Consider the following 18,718-nt stretch of genomic DNA (forward strand, 5'->3'; position numbering starts at 1 on the left):
AGATTCCTTCTCTCCTAATGATTTGGTATGATTATTATATTCTGATCTACTGAAATACATTGGCCTTGACCTCTGTCATTGCTGTAATAAATGCCTAGATTTTCTTTACCACAAGGCATAATCATTCTGGAATTTTACATTGACAGAACAGCCAAAATCAGTTTAAAGACATGTTTATAAGATCTCAAAACAAACACTGGAGGTAATCAGCTCAATGAACGAAGTGAAAGATCCAAGCAGCTTATCCCTTGCCCATCATGTGGACACAGGGGAAATGAAACAAAACAAACAACCGTAATTGGAATATTCATGTTTATACTATAATAGTATAAACAGCTAAATAGAAAGAATCAAAGAAGGACCATGAGTAGCTGACATTGGTGCCTCAAATCTATCCGCAAAGCTCATTTGTTGCTTATAGGAATTCCTTGGAGCCTCTCTCAGATGTGTTGTTCTTGTGTGTGGTTTCCCAGGCATCAGCAGACTGGAAGAGACAGAGAGAGTGTGGGTAGAAGTTGCAGATGGAAACAAGTATATCTGATAGCCTGACTTTGAGGGAGAAGATTGAGAAAACTGTACCAAGCAGAAAAGAGAACCCAGTTATACAGTTTAGAGGAACTACTCATACATATGCCCTAACGTCAATAGATGTAGCTGTCTAGTGGCTAAATGGGTAGCAGAAAGACTACTGTGTCAAGACCCATGTTCTAACCCTGACCCTGCCAAGAGCCAGCCCCACTCGTTTACCTGGCTGACTTTCACTGAGTGCCTGCCATGAGCCGGGCACTGTGCTGGGTGTGTTGGCTACAGAACAAGTAAGACGCAGTCAAGTAGGGAAATCAGGCAGGTCAACAAGTAATTGTGATACAGCACAATAGGTGCCGGACTCAAGGTGTGTGGAATGCACAGCAAGCCAAGGTTGTGGCCAGAGGTGTGAATGATTGACTGGGCCTGAGGGATGAGAAGGGGCTGCACAGAGATGGTGACTAGTTCAGTTACTTCTTAAAGCATCTGCAGGAGTTGCCAGTTATACAAGATGGACTGTGTCTTCCAACAGCGACTAAGTTCCAAAAGTGACAAACAGCACAGAATGTTCACAGACTCAGGAGCAGTTTGGCAGGCCTGACTCGTTGGCCAGAGAAATCATCAATTGATCTTGTGTACCCCACAGAGGAATTTGGACCTTACCTTACTGCCCAGGGGTACATTTGAGGATACTTAAGCAGGGAAATGACCTCAGGATATTTATTGCTAACACTTACAAAGCATTTACCATAGATCAGGTATGATAACTGTGTGAGATAGGTTCTATTATAATCCCCATTTTACAGATGATGAAACTGATCCCCAAAGCAGGGGATCAATGACTAGCTCAAGGTCAGACAGCTGGTAGGCAGAGCTGAGATTTGAACCTAAGCAGCATAGCTCCAGAGCCCATGCTCTTAACCTCAAAGCCATACAGCATGGTACTATTGTCTCAGGGAAATTCATCTTGCTGCAATGTAGAGGGTAGATTGGAATAGCACAGACTAGAGGTATGGGGATTAGAAGACTTTGTGATAATCAAGGCAAAAGATGATGACGGGCAGAGTTACCATGAAAGCAGGAAGGGAGGGAGCTGAGAGTGAGAGACAAAAAAGAACCGAGGTGAACCTAGATCTGAAGATGACAATCACAAGCCTCAGCTTCCTCATGTATTATGAATGCATTCTACTAGACCTCACAGGGTTCATCTTTGGATTTAAAGTCATATATTACTTAGGCATTTGTCATTCATTCAGTTTATTCAGCCAATCTTTGAGTCTCTTCCTTGGACCAGGCAGTGTTCTAGGTGCTGGGGACAGAAAACGTCTGCCCTAGTGGGACATTTTCCCAGTGAGGGTGGAAAGAGACCATGCTGGGAAGAGAGAGAACATCGGGAGGGAGAAAAGCATGCTGGAGAGGTTGCAATGGTAGCGTTATCAGACATGGCTTCACCGAGACAGCGACACTTGAGTAAAGAAGGAAACGAGAGAACAGTCACGTGTCTACCTGAGGGAAGAGGGCACAGGAAGGGTAAAGATCCTGAAGCGGGAGCATGCCTTTGCTCTCTCCAGGAACAGCAGGGGGTAGTGAGGGGATACACAGCGAGGAGGAGCGTGGTCACAGACCAGATCCCAGAGGCCAGAGGGTCAAAGCTAAGGTACCCTTTAAGCCATTGTGTGACTTTGGCTTTCATCTGGAGTGAGACAGGAAGCCTTTGGAAGGCTTTAAATGATGAGTGATATGACCTAACTTAAGGTGACCACCATGTCCACAGTATCGAGGGCTGTGTTGAAAATAGACTGAAGGGGGACAAGGACCACAGGAAGAGACTAGCTGGGAGGCTAATGCAGCAAAAAAAAAAAAAAAAAAAAAAATGATAACGGCTAGGACCAGGTTAGAGCCATGCAGGTGATGAGAAGTGGGTGGATTTGGGGAATATCTTGAAAGTACAGCTGACAGAATGTGGGATGGTGAAAAAAAAGATGAGTCCGGGGGGCTTCCCTGGTGGCACAGTGGTTGAGAGTCTGCCTGCCGATGCAGGGGACACGTGTTCGTGCCCCTGTCTGGGAAGATCTCACATGCCGCGGAGCGGCTGGGCCCGTGAGCCATGGCCGCTGAGCCTGCGCGTCCGGAGCCTGTGCTCCACAAAGGAAGAGGCCACAGCAGTGAGAGGCCTGCATACCACAAAAAAAAAAAAAAAAAAGATGAGTCCGGGAAGAGTTGACCATTTTTATCCTGAGCAACTGGAGGAATGGAGTCACCATTAACAGAACCAGAGAAGGTAGAAGAGGAGCAAGCTTCAGGCAGAAGACTTGCCTTTGAATGCATTCAGTTTCAGATGCTTTTTAAACATCTCAGAGTGTTTCTCACACCGTAATGTGTCAACTAAGGCACATAGAAATAAGCATAAAAGTAAGGAAGAGGTTATTATTATGCTCATAACGGTGGTACTGAGCCTTCTCAAAAAGGACCCAGTTCTATATCCTCTATTTAAAGTAGACAGGAAGATTTGTAAGATGCAACATGAGTAATAAGTTGGAGAAAATTTTGCATTAAAAACATTTATATAGTTCAGTCCTATAAAGGGTTAAGCTTCGGTTTTCAGAATTCATCAGTCTCCAACAAATCCAGAAAGATGAGGTATAACTATCATGATGTGGGTAGCTTAGCTATTTTGCAAATCCCTTTAATTTAATTTCCAAAATGTGGTCATGATTAGTCAAATTGGGACTTTCTCATTTTTTAAAAAGTAGTATCCACTCCACAGTGGTCAGTAGCATGCAGTTAAGTAAAACACAGAAAACACTGATTCATTACCATTTGAGAGAGCAGTGTAATGCCTTCATTTTATATCTGAAGAAATGATCACATGTGGCTAGGAAGGCAAGCTAAGGAATATTTACTGAGTGTTTGGGAGGATTGTGCTTCTGTAGCCGTACAGAAGTGGCAAAGACAAGAAATGAGAAAGAAAATAAGAAAGATCTTGCCCCAGGTCACATACAGCTTGGAAGAAAAAAGATTTCTCCACCCTTGGTTCCAAAACAGCGACATGTTTAAATACCATAGATCTTTCAGACTCTCTCTTCCTTCAGTTCTGAGTTAAAGTGAATTCCTTTGCCAAAATCCCAAAGTATGAATCCTATCAGAGCCAAAAGAAGTGTAAAACATGGCAAATCTTTAAGAATAGCTATAGACCAGATTTTAAACTCAAAAAGACATTTTTTATAGGGGCTTTTTAAGTTAAAAACAGATCATCCTTAAGTTTAAAAATGATTCATTTTGTTGTAAAGCAGAAACTAACACACCATTGTAAACCAATTATACTCCAATAAAGATGTTAAAAAAATGATACTCTCCCATAAAGTGGGAATATTGGAAGAATTAAGAGTTTGAATAATAAAATTGTATAAAGTAACAGTCTCTTCGGAAGAAAGCATTCCACTAATACCGAGCTGTGTCTGTGTACTAATTCTCTGTTGAAATGCCCAGTGCAACCAGATCCACCCATTGGCCTCAACTGGACTTTACTGAACATCAGTTTAACAGGGATTCATGCAGATATCCAAGTGAGATGGGAACCACCACCAAATGCAGATGTTCAGAAGGGATGGATAGTCCTGGAGTATGAACTGCAATACAAAGAAGTAAATGAGACCCAGTGGAAAATGGTAAGATATCATTACATCTCACATTTAAAAATCCTTTGACTTTTCTTCTTTTTAATTTAACAACCCCCTCTCATTTATAGACTTCCTTTTGACTTAATACCACATGCCCATGCTATATGCTCTCTAATTTCTTATTTGAGAAAAATGGATATAATCAGTAAAATATCGTCTTGGAATTCTTTAAGACAGCAAATGCTTACATGGAGTTTTATACAGAAACCTATGGAAGGAAAGGAAAACTATATTTCCCCAGTCATCATTGGTATCCAGTTGAACTTTAGAACAATATCGTGCACTCTAGCCACTTTGCTGCCTTTGAGGATGTGGCTAAACATGGGAAGGGTTATGATCAAGGTCAACAGTGAGCTGTGGCTAAATATTCTCCCATGATTTTAGTTGCTACTCTTCACCAGACCCCCATTAAAATAAGTTCTTGAGTGACTCCAGGAGGGAAACAGAGGGGGAGGGAATTGATCCCCTAGAGGTCTCAGAAGGATGTTTTGTTACATACCTCAAGGGAGAATCAAGCTAAGAGGTTTTTATGTAAGCACGTGGCATGGTACTGGTTGACCTCTGAACCCCACAAGTGTATGGGAACTGGGCACTTCGATAAAGTCCACATGGCACACAACAAGAAGAAACCAGGATTATCATGCTACTCCCAATGTAACCAGTTCTAAATCAGTCTAGCCACAGCCACAGGCCTGGCCAAGCCAAGTGGATTCTGGCTGGTCACCAGGTCGTGCCCAGCAGCCAGGCACAGCCTCACTCCCAGAATTTTGAGACACCAGGCCCTGTCCATTCAGTGAACTGCTGAGAAAGAAGCCAGTTTTGTCATTAGAGGAAAGTTAAGTTTAGAGCAGCTGTGCACAGTTAAATATTGGGCTTCAAGGTTCTGTTTGTGGAATCATTTTAATTTAGATATCTGTTCCATAACTTGGTGCAGAAAAGCTTGGCTGGATGCTGAGTCAAACAAGGCTTTCTAAATTCAAGCTTCAGTCAAACATTTGTTCAGCAACCAGGTATTGAAATAACTACCATGCACAAAGCACAGTGCTAGGCACCCCAGGGCAGCAGTTCCCAAAGTGTAAACTTTGGACCCCTGAGGGTCCCTAGGACCCTTTCAGGGAGTCCACAAGCTCAAGACTATTTTCATAATAATACTAGAATGTTCTTTCCTTTTTTCACTGTGTCGAGATTTACACAGATGGTACAAACACAATTGTGGAAACACTGCTGCTGCCTTAGCACAAATCAAGGCAGTAATTCCAAATCGTACTGACAGTCACTGTATTCTTCACCACCATGCACTCACAGTTAAGAAGCAGTGATCAGGGCTGGGGGGAGGTAGTTTCACGTAAGAATGTCCTCGATGAAGCTGCATGTATTATTAATTTTATTAAATCACGACTTCTGAGTATGTAGCTTTTTAATCTTCTGTGTGACACATGGGAAGTACACATAAAGCACTGCAGCTACATACTGAGGTGTGGTTGGTTATCTTGAGAAAAGGCATTTAAACACCTGAGTGGCCTGCTAGAACTAGCTGCTTTTTGCTTGGAATACCATTTTTACTTTGAAAGAATAACTGATAAACAGCTGGATGGTTTTTCATATTTGAGTTGGCAAATACTTGGCAACATTTCTTGAAAAAGTGAACTTAACACTTAGGAAAAACAATTGACAGTATTTGTTGCCAATGAGAAAATTTGAGCTTTCAAAATTAAATTCGAATTTTGGAAAACTTGCCATCTGCAGCTGTGAGCTTGATAGCTTCCCCAACCTTTGAAGATCTCCTAATGAGATCAATGGTGATATAAGCAAAAGTGAGGGTTTTTTTTAAATATTGTATAGTGAAATGTGTGAACATTTAGAAAATATGCATAACTCAGTGAACAATATTTTCCAAATGACCAGTACATACTGTAACCAAAACCACACATGGGGAAATGATCCATTCAAAGTACTAGATGGAATGGTGGATTTTAATATAATGAAGTGTGAAAGATTCATTGATAGAGTTTCAGATTCCACATTGCAACTAACCTTTAAGAAAATACCACTTACTGAGTTTTTTTGTTGGTGTTAAAGAAGAATATATACAATTATCTGAAAAGAGTATTAAAATATCTCTTCCGCTTCCTCACTATATATCTGTGAGACCAAGTTTTATTTATGCACCTCAACCAAAACAACACATCCTAGCAGTTTTAATTCAGAGACAGTTGTAAAAATACAGCCATTAAGCCAGATATTAAAGAGATTTGCAAAAATGTAAAACAATGTCACTTTTCTCACTGTAACTTTGTTTCAGAAAGTACAATAATTTTTATAAAAACATGTTAACATAAAATCTATTATTTTAATTTTGAAATTAGTATTTTTAAAATTCTCATTTTCAGTTTCTAGTATGGTAAATAGTGATAGGTATAACCCCAAAAAACCAAAATCTTTAGGATTCTCAATCATTTTTAAGAGTGTGGAGGAGACCTGAAACAAAAATTTGACGACCTAGGGGCTTCCCTGGTGGCGCAGTGGTTGGGAGTACGCCTGCCGATATAGGGGACGCGGGTTCGTGCCCCGGTCCGGGAGGTTCCCACGTGCCGCTGAGCAGCTGGGCCCGTGAGCCATGGCCGCTGGGCCTGAGCGTCCAGAGCCTGTGCTCCGTGACGGGAGAGGCCGCGACAGTGAGAGGCCCGCGTACCGCAAAAAAAAAAAAAAAAAAAAAAAAAATTGACAACCTAGAAAAAGCAAAGATGTAAGTCAGAACATTAGCACACAAATTGAGTGCCGATAGTTTGAACACAGAAAGTCCATGGCCTGTAGTTCTGTCCCAGCCGAGGCACTGATAGGAATCGCACACTCTGAGCCAGGTGCGTGGGAGCATGGGACTCGGTCGACCATTCAGGGCTACATCCCAACTTGGCTTTGCGGCACTTTTCATTGCACCCCTGCTAAATCTCATCAGGTAGTCCAAAGGGGTCAATTAACCTTTACTTTACTTACCTTTATAAATGAAGTTACAAATTCATGATATTTATAAGTTTGGTAATTTGCAAGGTATCTCAGAATTGTCATGAGTATCAAGGGCCCATCTATAAGAATTAACCTCTCTTGAAGGACTTACATTCTACTTGGTTATGAGAACAAGAGGCATAAGCATAAAAAGAAGAGAGGGTTGTAAGTCAAGGAGGAAAAGGCTAATTTTTGTTGCTTCTATTAGGAATTCATGTTACATTTGACAATATTGAATTTGGTATTACTATGCCCATTTTTAATTTATTAAACACATTTTGAATATAAAAGTAGTTCTAATGACCATGTAGTTGCTTACAACTACTTACCTGCTAAACCAAGTTAAGAATTTGTTGTTTTTTTTTAAGATTTAATGGGTGGCGTCGAATTATCCACAATTGTGTTGGCCATCTCTTGAGTACCCACTATATACCTGGTATTGTGCTGGGCTTTGGAAATGTAAAGAAAATGAAGGCATCGTTTGCCCCCAGGGAATTTGCAGTATAATATAGAAATTAGAGCAATGAATTAAAAGAAGTAATATGTGTACTACCTGGCAGGATGGAGTAGGGATAATTGCCAGAAGAGGCTTCTTAGAATATCAGCAGTACTTGCACTGAGAATTAGCCAAGAATAGGCTTTCCCTCATAGGAAGGTAGCAGGGAGCAGGGTGGGTATTAGGAGCCCTGTGAGCCAATTTGAGTTTGGTGTGGCTGGTGTGGAAGGGTGAGGGAAGATGGAGAGGGGGCTATGGGTCGAATGGCCGAGGGTCCTTTTTTGCTTTTGTTATTAATGAAATCTGTAAAGAAATAGTACTGGTGACAGTGACAGAGAAATGAGGGCTTCAAGAATGGAAACATAGGCTTTTTAAAATAGTTTAAGAAAAATAATAAGGTGAATTTAATATTCAGAAGCATTTTAGGTATACAAATATTCCATATATTAAGCATCTATAAAAGATGCAAACTAACCACTCTGTGTACATAGGAGAAAAAAAGAGGTACTTTGTGAGTAGAAACTAACTGAGGTGAAGGGAAATTTGTTTTAGAAGCTGAAGGCCCAGGCTCTGACTTAATAAAACAAATTATGAGAATCTTATTTATGTGAAAAACCCATGCTGTTGAAGAAGAGAATGTTCCTAATTTTCTATAAACAGGAACAAGATGTTCTACCCAAAAACACAAGAAAAGCACATATTGGATACCTGCTTTGAATATTTGACTTGGAGGAAAACACCATCATTAGTTGTGTCTAACCTCTTTGATAGCAACATGTCTTAAAGGTCTAATAGCCTCACCTACCCTTCCCTGGGAAGGTAAAGGAACATCCTGGCCTTCAGGGTTGTGGAATCCTGTTGGTTGTTACCAAAGGCCTCCAGTGACTTTTCTTCACAAATTTTAAATAGCAAACCATTTTGAGGTGGCTTTAAGCCTTCTAGAGCAAGCTGATAGAATTGTTTGAAAGTTTAATTAAGACAACTATGATTTTTCTAGGACAATTTCCAATTCTGTGATCATATGAATGACTACCCAGGATTTCCAAAGAACAGATATAGATATAGGAAATATGTTTGTTTCTTTCAGTTCTTATGTCTTTACATAAGAATGTAATATCCCAAAGGGTAGGCAGTGTATCTGTAATCTTTATAATTCTGCCATTCACTATAATTCTATTATGCTTTGATCTTAGTAGAATATCTGACAGCCTAATGCAAAGATATAGCTACATTTCTTTAAACAAGTCTATCATATCTTTGTGTTTATACCAAAATAAATTTGAAGACCACTACCCATTTAACAAAATGATTCTTTTTTTTTTACCATTTTTTAATTGAAGTATAGTTAATTTACAATGTTGTGTTACTAAGTTATTTGCCTTGATCTTTCTCTAAATAGCAAACTCCACCAGGGCATTTTAAAACATTGCCTACTTTACAGAAATTCATTTTGAATACAAATGTAGAAACACCTCATAGAACTTATTGCATTGAGTTGTTGACTCTCTAACCAGTAAGTTTTATATTTTGTCTTGAAAGATGGACCCTGTTTTGTCAACATCAGTTCCAGTGTACTCATTGAGACTGGATAAAGAGTATGAAGTGCGTGTGAGATCCAGACAACGAAACTCTGAAAAATATGGCGAGTTCAGTGAGGTGCTCTTTGTAACACTTCCTCAGATGAGACCATTTGCATGTGAAGAAGGTAAACCTAAGAGATTAAGATGGAAGCCAACATGGTTTCTGTCAACATACAGGGATTTTTAGGGTGTTGTTCAGATCAAGATACATTAGCATCAATTGTCAGGATGAGGGACCTTGAGTTCACTGCCTGTAACAGGTACTCTCCATTACAAAAGAGGAAGGAGGATTTCATTTTTGAATTTTTCAGGAAAAGTCATGGGGTAGGTGCAAGTTAAAGAGCAGAAGATACACCACGCTATTGATGAAGGGGGTGGGGAATCTCTGGATAAAAGAATTTCAGGTGATTCTTTTCTTCATTTCTTTATTTCCTTGTTTCTATATTTCTAGTATTTTCTATGAGTTTGTTTTGCACTTATAATCAGAAAAAAATGTTTTTCATATACACAGTGAAGAAATTCTGAATCTGGATGGATGGTTATCTATGTGGCATCTTAGAGAACTCCTAATATTGAGTCAGCATAAGTAGTCAATGGCAGGTGTTTATTGGTTTTAGAAAGTTTGGGTGTGGCTTTTACCTGGAGGAAGGCTTAATAAATCGTGTGCTAGATATGCTCAAGAGTGACAGGGAGTATTTGAAGATCCTATATAAAAGAAATATAAACATATAGTTTAAAGAAATGAGACCTATGAATTCAGAATAAAAGCATTAAAATTTTTGGATACAGGAATAAAGAAGGCTGCTTAACAATGAATAGTAAGTGTATAAAGTATTATCACTCCCAAATGGGAATTGGCTGTAACTCATCCCCATTAAAAACAGAAAGTTTACAGTGCCACATGAGGGTCTGAGGTTTGTTAACGAAACAATCACAAGCTACAGAGAAATTAAATTTATATTTCTGCACTTACAGTACAGGTAGAATCGTGATACCATATAACACAAATGAGAATGTCTATAGTACAGGTAGAATCTGTGATACTGTATAACACAAATGAAAATGTCTATGGCACCATCTTTTCTAAGCTCTACTCAACAGGCTTGTTGTTTCAAATAATACTTGATACAATGAAATTCAGGTTAAAAGCACATTTGCCACATGCCCTTTAAGCTTATTGTGATGGCATTTAATTCCTTAACAAAAACATTTTTTAAACAAGCTTTTCTTCTCTGTTAAAAAAGAAAAAAATTAAACTCTCGCTTTATATTATGTTCCTGAGTATATCATTGATATAAAATTATAGGTACCACAAGATACAAAAAAAACGATATTCTCTCCCCCACTAATTCTTTATAATATGCATAACATCTCCCTTGGGGCTTTTAATAACTGAATAAGAAAATAAATAAAATATTACAGCATAAAAGCCTACTTTTAATAAAGCAACATTAAGGTAAATTCCACCTTAAAAGCAGTCAACCTCTGCCACTGTGGCACTTGTTCTTGAGAAATGAAATAGAAGTTTTACAGACTCCCACAAATTTGCTACAAATTATACTAAAATCTAAAGGTGGGAGTCCTAGTACTGATTTTCTTCTGTCAAACAATATTTTTTTAAGCAGAAAATGTATGCCCTGCATGTCTAAAAAGTTTCAGTAATGAATCAAAAGTAAAACTCTGCCCCCATCTTTTTGATGGATCCTCAATCTGGAGGATAAAAAATATCACCACACTTGAAAAAAAAAAAAAAAGAACCAAGTGGACATTATTTAGGAAAAGTAGTATATTAACAAGCATCAATTTTTCCTAGAGCTGAAGCATTTGAATGACATACCCTGAATACATAAGGTGCTTAAAGCAATTTGTTTGTATAAACATGGATTGTGCTTAAACTGTATGCTGTTTCTTTACTTTGATTTTCTTTTTTTGGTACATGAAAGGATCTGAAGAAGTGGATAGAGGTGTTCTTGGAACAGAAAATACTAAGTCATTGCACTCTATTTCAGTGGTTAACAAATGAAATCACTGACTCTACTAGATGAATACAAATTAGGAAATTTTTTTATGTGGAACAGGAGAGTGAAATGTAAACTTCAACTATTCATAATTCTGTGAGTGAGATGTTGTTCTCATGTTTTTCAGATTTCCAGTTTCCATGGTTCTTATTTATTATCTTTGGAATATTTGGACTAATGGTGACATTATTTTTATTCATATTTTCTAAACAACAAAGGTAAGTGTGATATAACATACTTTGATATGTTTTTGCCAGTTATTTAGCAAACATACGTGTTTCCATTTATTGTTTGATGTTTTCTTTTGTGAATCATGAGTGAAATATTTCAACCCAGTGAAACGTTATCTCTAGTTATACATTTACCACTTTGTTGTGTTCATCACAGAGACATCACAGGTCTCAGTTCTATCTGGAAAGTTGCATAGGACATTAAGAGGCTGAGGCTAGTGACTATACACCTTGTGATATGTACCTCATCAAAGGTCTGAAAAAATTGGCTCATTTATTCCAGGACCGTAGGCAGCAGTGAGGCTTTGGCTGAGTCTAACACAGTCCTGATGTAAGAGGAAATTTAAGTGGTAAACTAAAACCACCTAGATAATTCAATCAAATAAAACCTTTTTTGACTTCATATGATGACGATTTTAAGTAAGTTTGGGTTTTATTGAAATTGCTTGGATAGTTATGATTTGGTATTTCATCTGCTTTTGTCAACACGGATAAAATTCTAAGCCTGAAGAGATTCTGTTCTGCATTCTCTTGCAGTCAAAAGGCAGGTTCCAGTTATTATTCTGCCACTGCTGTTTAATCTCATTTGAGTCCCTTAATCCATCAAGGCCTCCATGTTCTCATGGGTAGTTTGACGGTGTTGGATTATATGACCTTTAAATTTCCCTTAAGCTGTAAAGACTAATTATTCTATTTTCATTCTTGAAAGAAACTCAGTACAGACTACAGGAACTTTTAATACAAAACATAGGAAAAGTTACTGGTACCGGCTACCAGTTTTCTTACATTTAGAATATTCTCTTTTTTTTTTTTAACATCTTTATCAGAGTATACTTGCTTTAAAATGGTGTGTTAGTTTCTGCTTTATAACAAATTGAATCAGCTATATACATATGTATATCCCCTTATCTCCTCCCTCTTGTGTCTCCCTCCCACCCTCCCTATCCCACCCCTCTAGGGGGTCACAAAGCACCAAGCTGATCTCCCTGTGCTATGCGACTGCTTCCCACTAGCTGTCTATTTTACATTTGGTAGTGTATATATGTCCATGCCACTCCCTCACTTGGTCCCAGCTTACCCTTCCCCCTCCCCGTGTCCTCAAGTCCATTCCCTACATCTACATCTTTATTCCTGTCCTGCCCCTAGGTTCTTCAGAACATTTTTTTTTTTTAGATTCCATAGATATGTGTTAGCATATGGTATTTGTTTTTCTCTTTCTGACTTACTTCACTCTGTAGGACAGTCTCTAGGCCCATCCACCTCACTACAAATAACTCAATTTCATGTCTTTTTATGGCTGAGTAATATTCTATTGTATATATGTGCCACATCTTCTTTATCCATTCATCTGTCGGTGGACACTTAGGTTGCTTCCATGTCCTGGCTATTGTAAATAGAGCTGCAATGAACATTGTGGAACATGACTCTTTTTGAATTATGGTTTTCTCAGGATATATGCCCAGTAGTGGGATTGCTGAGTCATATGGTAGTTTAGAATATTCTTTAAGTCCCATGGGTTAATCTTGCCCCTTCTCCTAGAATTAGGGTAGCTAACACTCTGTTTGCCTGGGACTTTCCTGGTTTTAGCACTGAAAGTCCTGTGTCCAGGCAAACCAAGACGGTTACTCTACTTAGAACTAAAGACAAGTCTTCAGGTGAAGCCAAGACACATCTACAAATCAAAGTAGGATCTATGTGAATATATTGTAAAAGCTTTTTAATTTATATTTTGAAGCTGTATAGCATTTGTAAACATCAAAATAGAATTTCAGTAGAGAGAAGGATTCTCAGAATTCTAGAGTTCCAGAGTGTCAAGCATGCTAAAAGTCTCCAAGTGAATGTAGGAAGGGTTATTTTAGTAGTTTCATCTCCAATTTTATAATGTAAGCTTAGAAGAAAACAAAATTCACTCTGTAGAATTTTATTTTCTATCATCTAACTTTCTAGCAACATTACTATCTTAGACACAAGTATTATAAAGCAGGATAACACACTTTTCAATTGGGGGGGGAGTTAGTAAATAAGTATTTAGGTTTTTAAGTACTTTATATATTTAAGCAATGCCAACAGCAAAGGAGTCAAATTATTCTGATGATTAATTTGAATTCACTGATCTGTACAATTAGGCGATGGGCTAATTTATGTGTACCTGCAGTAGATAAACCCACTATGTACATAATGGAATTTACTTTTAACATTAGTTGTCAATTTCGAGTCATCATGAAGACCAAGCAAATTTGTTATGTTGCTTAAAATTACATTAGTTAACAATATTTGGAAGAAAAAATAATCCTCCAAACAAATAGAATTTCAAAGGAAATATATTAACCTTTGTCTAAAAGAGTGTTTTCTATGAATAATGAAGTTGTTAACTATGACACTTGGTCAAAATCACCACATTGGGAAAAATTTTGGAAATTTGCACTGCCAAATTTCCTGTTCTAAATTAAGTTTTCCATGGAAAACAATTAACCTTTCTTTTCTCATGTACCCATAAAAACCCTTATCATTGTCTAAATTTCCATGTTCTAATGAAAGTAGGAAATGGTAGAAAATAGCTGACAGCAAGTGTGTAAAGAACAATTAAAATGAAACTCAAAGAATGAGGTGCTATGCCAGTTTACCCCAGAACTTCAGGACTGTAAAGGACTTCAGGTGCACTTTGTCTTTGCTTGAGGTTTTGTTAGTTCACACACCAAGCCACTGCTCCCTTTCTTAGTCCAGATCATTAAGAGTCAACTCTAGCAAAATTTATAGAGTAATTTGGATTTGAATAAAATGATAGAAAAATCAGAAACGTAGTTTCATGCCAGTTTATCTTTATTCTATACTCTGTGGCTCCCACCATATGACCTCTTCCAGCCTTCAAGCTATGGCTAATCCAGGAAGAAATAACTGAATCAACATAAAACAGAAGTGACAAACTGGCAACCTGAAAGCCAAATTCAGCCTGCAGATCCATGTTTTGTTGTTTTATGTTCTTTTGATTTTGGAGTAAAGGTTTTCCTGCAAAGTGTTTATAAAACAGGGAATTTTCACACAAAAATCCAGATTACCGGATTATCTTTAAAAACAGAGATCTAGTGAAACTGGGTTGATATTCCTGCATGGCAACATGTGCTGAAGCAGAGGACCAACAACCATCCCATTTGCAAAGGGCATATGTTCTCTGTCACCATTCCCATCCCTCCCTATGACTTTGTACCAGGCCCGCTATATTCAGTTGCATGACTGGCTTGGGTCCTCCAAGCTGCAGGGTCTGCCACCCTGGCCTAAAGTCAACCACAACTCCTAGAAAGCTATCAACAAGTACCTAAATGCATCATCCTCTTCAAAAAAAAAAAAAAAAAGGGGCACCCCATACAAAGTAAAGCATTAGACATTTAGAAAACTTTGCCTCCTGTAACTGGCATTTTGTTGCATTTTTCTGTGTGTTTGAACCTGTGAACTATTCATTTAGAGATGCAGAACCAAGTTAACCCATCAGTGCAACAGAAGGCAAAGGGCCCAGGTTTTGGAGTCAGCTGCTTTGGATTTGAGCACCAGCTGAGCCAAGTATTAGTGTGTGATTTGAACATGTTCCTTAAATATCTAAATCTTTCCACAGATAATGTCTTCTGCCTCCCTGGTAGTGGTAAGGATTGAATGAAATGTTTAGTGCAAGGGTTGACAAAGTTGTTTTAAAAATGACCAAACAGTAAATTTCTAGGCTTTCTGGGCTATGCAATCTCTGTCACCACTACTCAGCTCTGCCACTGTGGCATGAAAGCAGCCATAGATGATATGCAAACTATTTTACATAGATAATATGTAAAATGAACATGACCATGTTCCAATAAAGCTTTATTTACAAAAACAGAGGGCAGACCACATTTGGCCTGTAGTCCGTAATTTGCCGACCCAGAGTTTAGTGCAAGATACATCTCACAGTGGTTTATAAGCATTCAAAAATGGTAGCAGTTATTAATAACATGAATTTTTTCTATAACTTCTCTTCATCAGTAACAATTCAACACCGTCCCACAGAGTAAACCTAGTGGTGTCTACTCAAACACAACTTATGGAATTTGGCTTATTCCTTGGATTATGTAAAAAGGTGGTGGAAACATTCAAAAAAACGTTCATTCACACTAAGTAGAATATCAGCTGATACCCAAAAATCAGATTGGAATGGATAATCTCTGAGCTTTATTCCAGAGCCACAATGTTATTTTTTTTTCCTTTTTTCTTTTAATTGGAGTATAATTGCTTTACAATGTTGTTAGTTTCTCCTGTACAGTGAAGTGAATCAGCTATATGTATATATATATCCCCTCCCTCTTGGACCTCCCTCCCCCCCATTCCACCCATCTAGGTTATCACAGAGCACCGAGCTGAGCTCCCTGTGCTATACAGCAGGTTCCCACTAGCTATCTATTTTACACATGGTAGTGTATTTATGTCAAACCTAATCTCCCAGTTCATCCCACCCTCCCCTTCCCCACTGTGTCCACACGTCCATTCTCCACATCTGCCTTTCTATTCCTGCCCTGCAGATAGGTTCATCTGTACCATTTTTCTAGATTCCACATATATGCATTAATATACAATATTTGTTTTTCTCTTTCTGGCTTACTTCACTCTGTATGACAGACTCTAGGTCCATCCACATCTCTACAAATGATCCAATTTTGTTCACTTTTATGGCTGAGTAATATTCTATATATGTACCACATCTTCTTTATCTATTTGTCTGTCATTGGACATTTAGGTTGTTTCCATGTCCTGGCTATTGTAAATAGTGCTGCAATGAACATTGTGGTACACGAATTTTTTTGAATTATGGTTTTCTCAGGGTATATGCCCAGTAGTGGGATTGCTGGGGCATATGGTTGTTCTATTTTTAGTTTTTTAAGGAACCTCCATGCTGTTCTCCATAGTGGCTGTACCAATTTACATTCCCACCAACAGTGCAAGAGGGTTCCCATTTTCTCCACACCCTCTCCAGCATTTATTGTTTGTAGATATGTGATGATGGCCATTCTGACTGGTGTGAGGTGATACCTCATTTTAGTTTTGATTTGCATTTCTCTAATAATTAGTGATGTTGAGAATCTTTTCATGTGCCTCTTGGCCATCTGTATGTCTTCTTTGCTGAAATGTCTGTTCAGGTCTTCTGCCCATTTTTTGATAGGGTTGTCTGTCTTTTTGATATTGAGCTGCATGAGCTGTTTGTATATTTTGGAGATTAATCCTTTGTCCATTGCTTCATTTGCAAATATTTTCTCCCATTCTGTGGGTTGTCTTTTTGTCTTGTTTATGGTTTCTTTTGCTGTGCAAAAGCTTTGAAGTTTCATTAGGTCCCATTTGTTTATTTTTGTTTTTATTTTCATTACCCTAGAAGGTGGGTCATAAAAGATCTTGCTGTGATTTATGTCAAAGAGTGTTCTGCCTGTGTTTTCCTCTAAGGGATTTATAGTGTCAGGTCTTACATTTAGGTCTTTAATCCACTTTGAGTTTATTTTTGTGTATGGTGTTAGGGAGTGTTCTTATTTCACTCTTTTTTTTTTACATGTAGTTGTCCAGTTTTCCCAGCACCATTTATTGAAGAGGCTGTCTTGTCTCCATTGTATATTCTTGCCTCCTTTGTCATAGATTAGGTGACCATAGGTGCATGGGTTTATCTCTGGGCTTTCTATCCTGTACCATTGATCTATATTTCTGTTTTTGTGCCAGTACCATACTGTCTTGATTACTGTAGCTTTGTAATATAGTCTGAAGTCAGGGAGTCTGATTCCTCCAGCTCTGTTTTTCGTTCTCAATATTGCCTTGGCTAGTCAGGGTCTTTTGTGCTTCCACACAAATTGTATAATTTTTTGTTCTAATTCTGTGAAAAATGCCATTGGTAATTTGACAGATTTCACTGAACCTGTAGATTGCTTTGGGTAGTATAGTCATTTTCATAGTATTGATTCTTCCAATCCAGGAGCATGGTATATCTCTCCATCTGTTTGTGTCATCTTTGATTTCTTTCATCAGTGTTTTATAGTAATATCTGAGCTTTATTCCACAGCCACAATGTTGACTTTAAAAAAAAAAACTCTAGTTACACCATTAATGAAATAGATAAATGATTTACTTAAAGTTATTCAAGAAATGGTTTATTGAGCACCTTCTCTGTTCCAGGAATTGTTCTAAGTGCTGGGGATACAATCAGGCACAAGACAAGCAGGATAGATATTGAAATGAATTATGGTCAAAAAGTAACTTAAATATTTGGAACAGAAATTTTAAGTGCACCATAGACTTGTGTATACAAATCCATACTGATTGATTAGAGATAGTTCAAATTTAGTCTGTCCTAACTGAAATGAACTGTGCAATAACACCCTGGTTAATGAGATTGCCTTGGATAATCTTATAATTCATGTGGATTTGTGGTATCAACTTATACCAACCCACTCTTTTTTAAGGGTACAGATAATGTTGGCTCCACATGGATTGGCTCTTTCTCCTCCCCTTCCCTTCCTCTACAAATTATAGACGAGATGTATATTAAAATTACCTCCCTTATAACTGACATGGAAATTGGCGTCAGATGGAATTAAATTTCTAACTTCCAATACTAAGACTGTCTATCAATAAAAGACATTATGAAAGAAAAGTTATAAGAAAACTGCATTTTACTTAAATTGGTTTCAGATGAGGGTTTTTTGTTGTTTTTTTTTTTATTCTATAGTTTTGCCTTGTCATTTACTGCTTAATGCTTTCCTCCTTTCTCAGATTATACTTATTCCAAATTTTGTTACTTTATATTAGTAATAATACTGTCAACATTTTGAATGTATAACTGACATCAAAACAAAATTTTGTTTTCAAGGATTAAGATGTTGATTCTACCCCCAGTTCCGGTTCCAAAGATAAAAGGAATTGATCCAGATCTCCTCAAGGTAATTAATAAATTATCTAAATTATACATAACACTAATGAAATGATACCTGAACAATAAATAATGTCTTATGTTGAGACCTTTTGTAAGCTATATGTATTACATTTTATTTTTTGTATTCCTTCTGGAAAAAAAGTTTTTAAATAATACAACTCAAAATTATGAGAATGTCTTACGTATTTAAAAGTTCTTGACTAGTGGATCAAGATGGCAGAGTAGTAGAATGTGAAGCTCACTGCCTCACACAAATACATCAAA

The 18,718-nt window shown here is 37.8% G+C and overlaps 1 protein-coding gene across 7 annotated transcripts in view; it reads left to right on the top strand.

Annotated features, from left to right (window-relative positions):
- Positions 1-18,718, top strand: part of GHR (growth hormone receptor) — a 283,050-nt gene that overhangs the window by 254,673 nt on the left and 9,659 nt on the right. For all 7 annotated transcript variants that reach the window (XM_081231817.1, XM_081231816.1, XM_081231813.1 and 4 more), the window contains 4 exons: positions 4,015-4,193; positions 9,244-9,409; positions 11,430-11,520; positions 18,392-18,461. In XM_081231817.1, the coding sequence (XP_081087943.1) occupies positions 4,015-4,193; positions 9,244-9,409; positions 11,430-11,520; positions 18,392-18,461 (506 nt within the window). The remainder of the gene's footprint in view (positions 1-4,014; positions 4,194-9,243; positions 9,410-11,429; positions 11,521-18,391; positions 18,462-18,718) is intronic.

The sequence above is a fragment of the Mesoplodon bidens genome (genome assembly GCF_964165515.1).
Source record: "Mesoplodon bidens genome assembly, chromosome: 4".
In the NCBI taxonomy this organism is placed as follows: Eukaryota; Metazoa; Chordata; class Mammalia; order Artiodactyla; family Ziphiidae; genus Mesoplodon; species Mesoplodon bidens.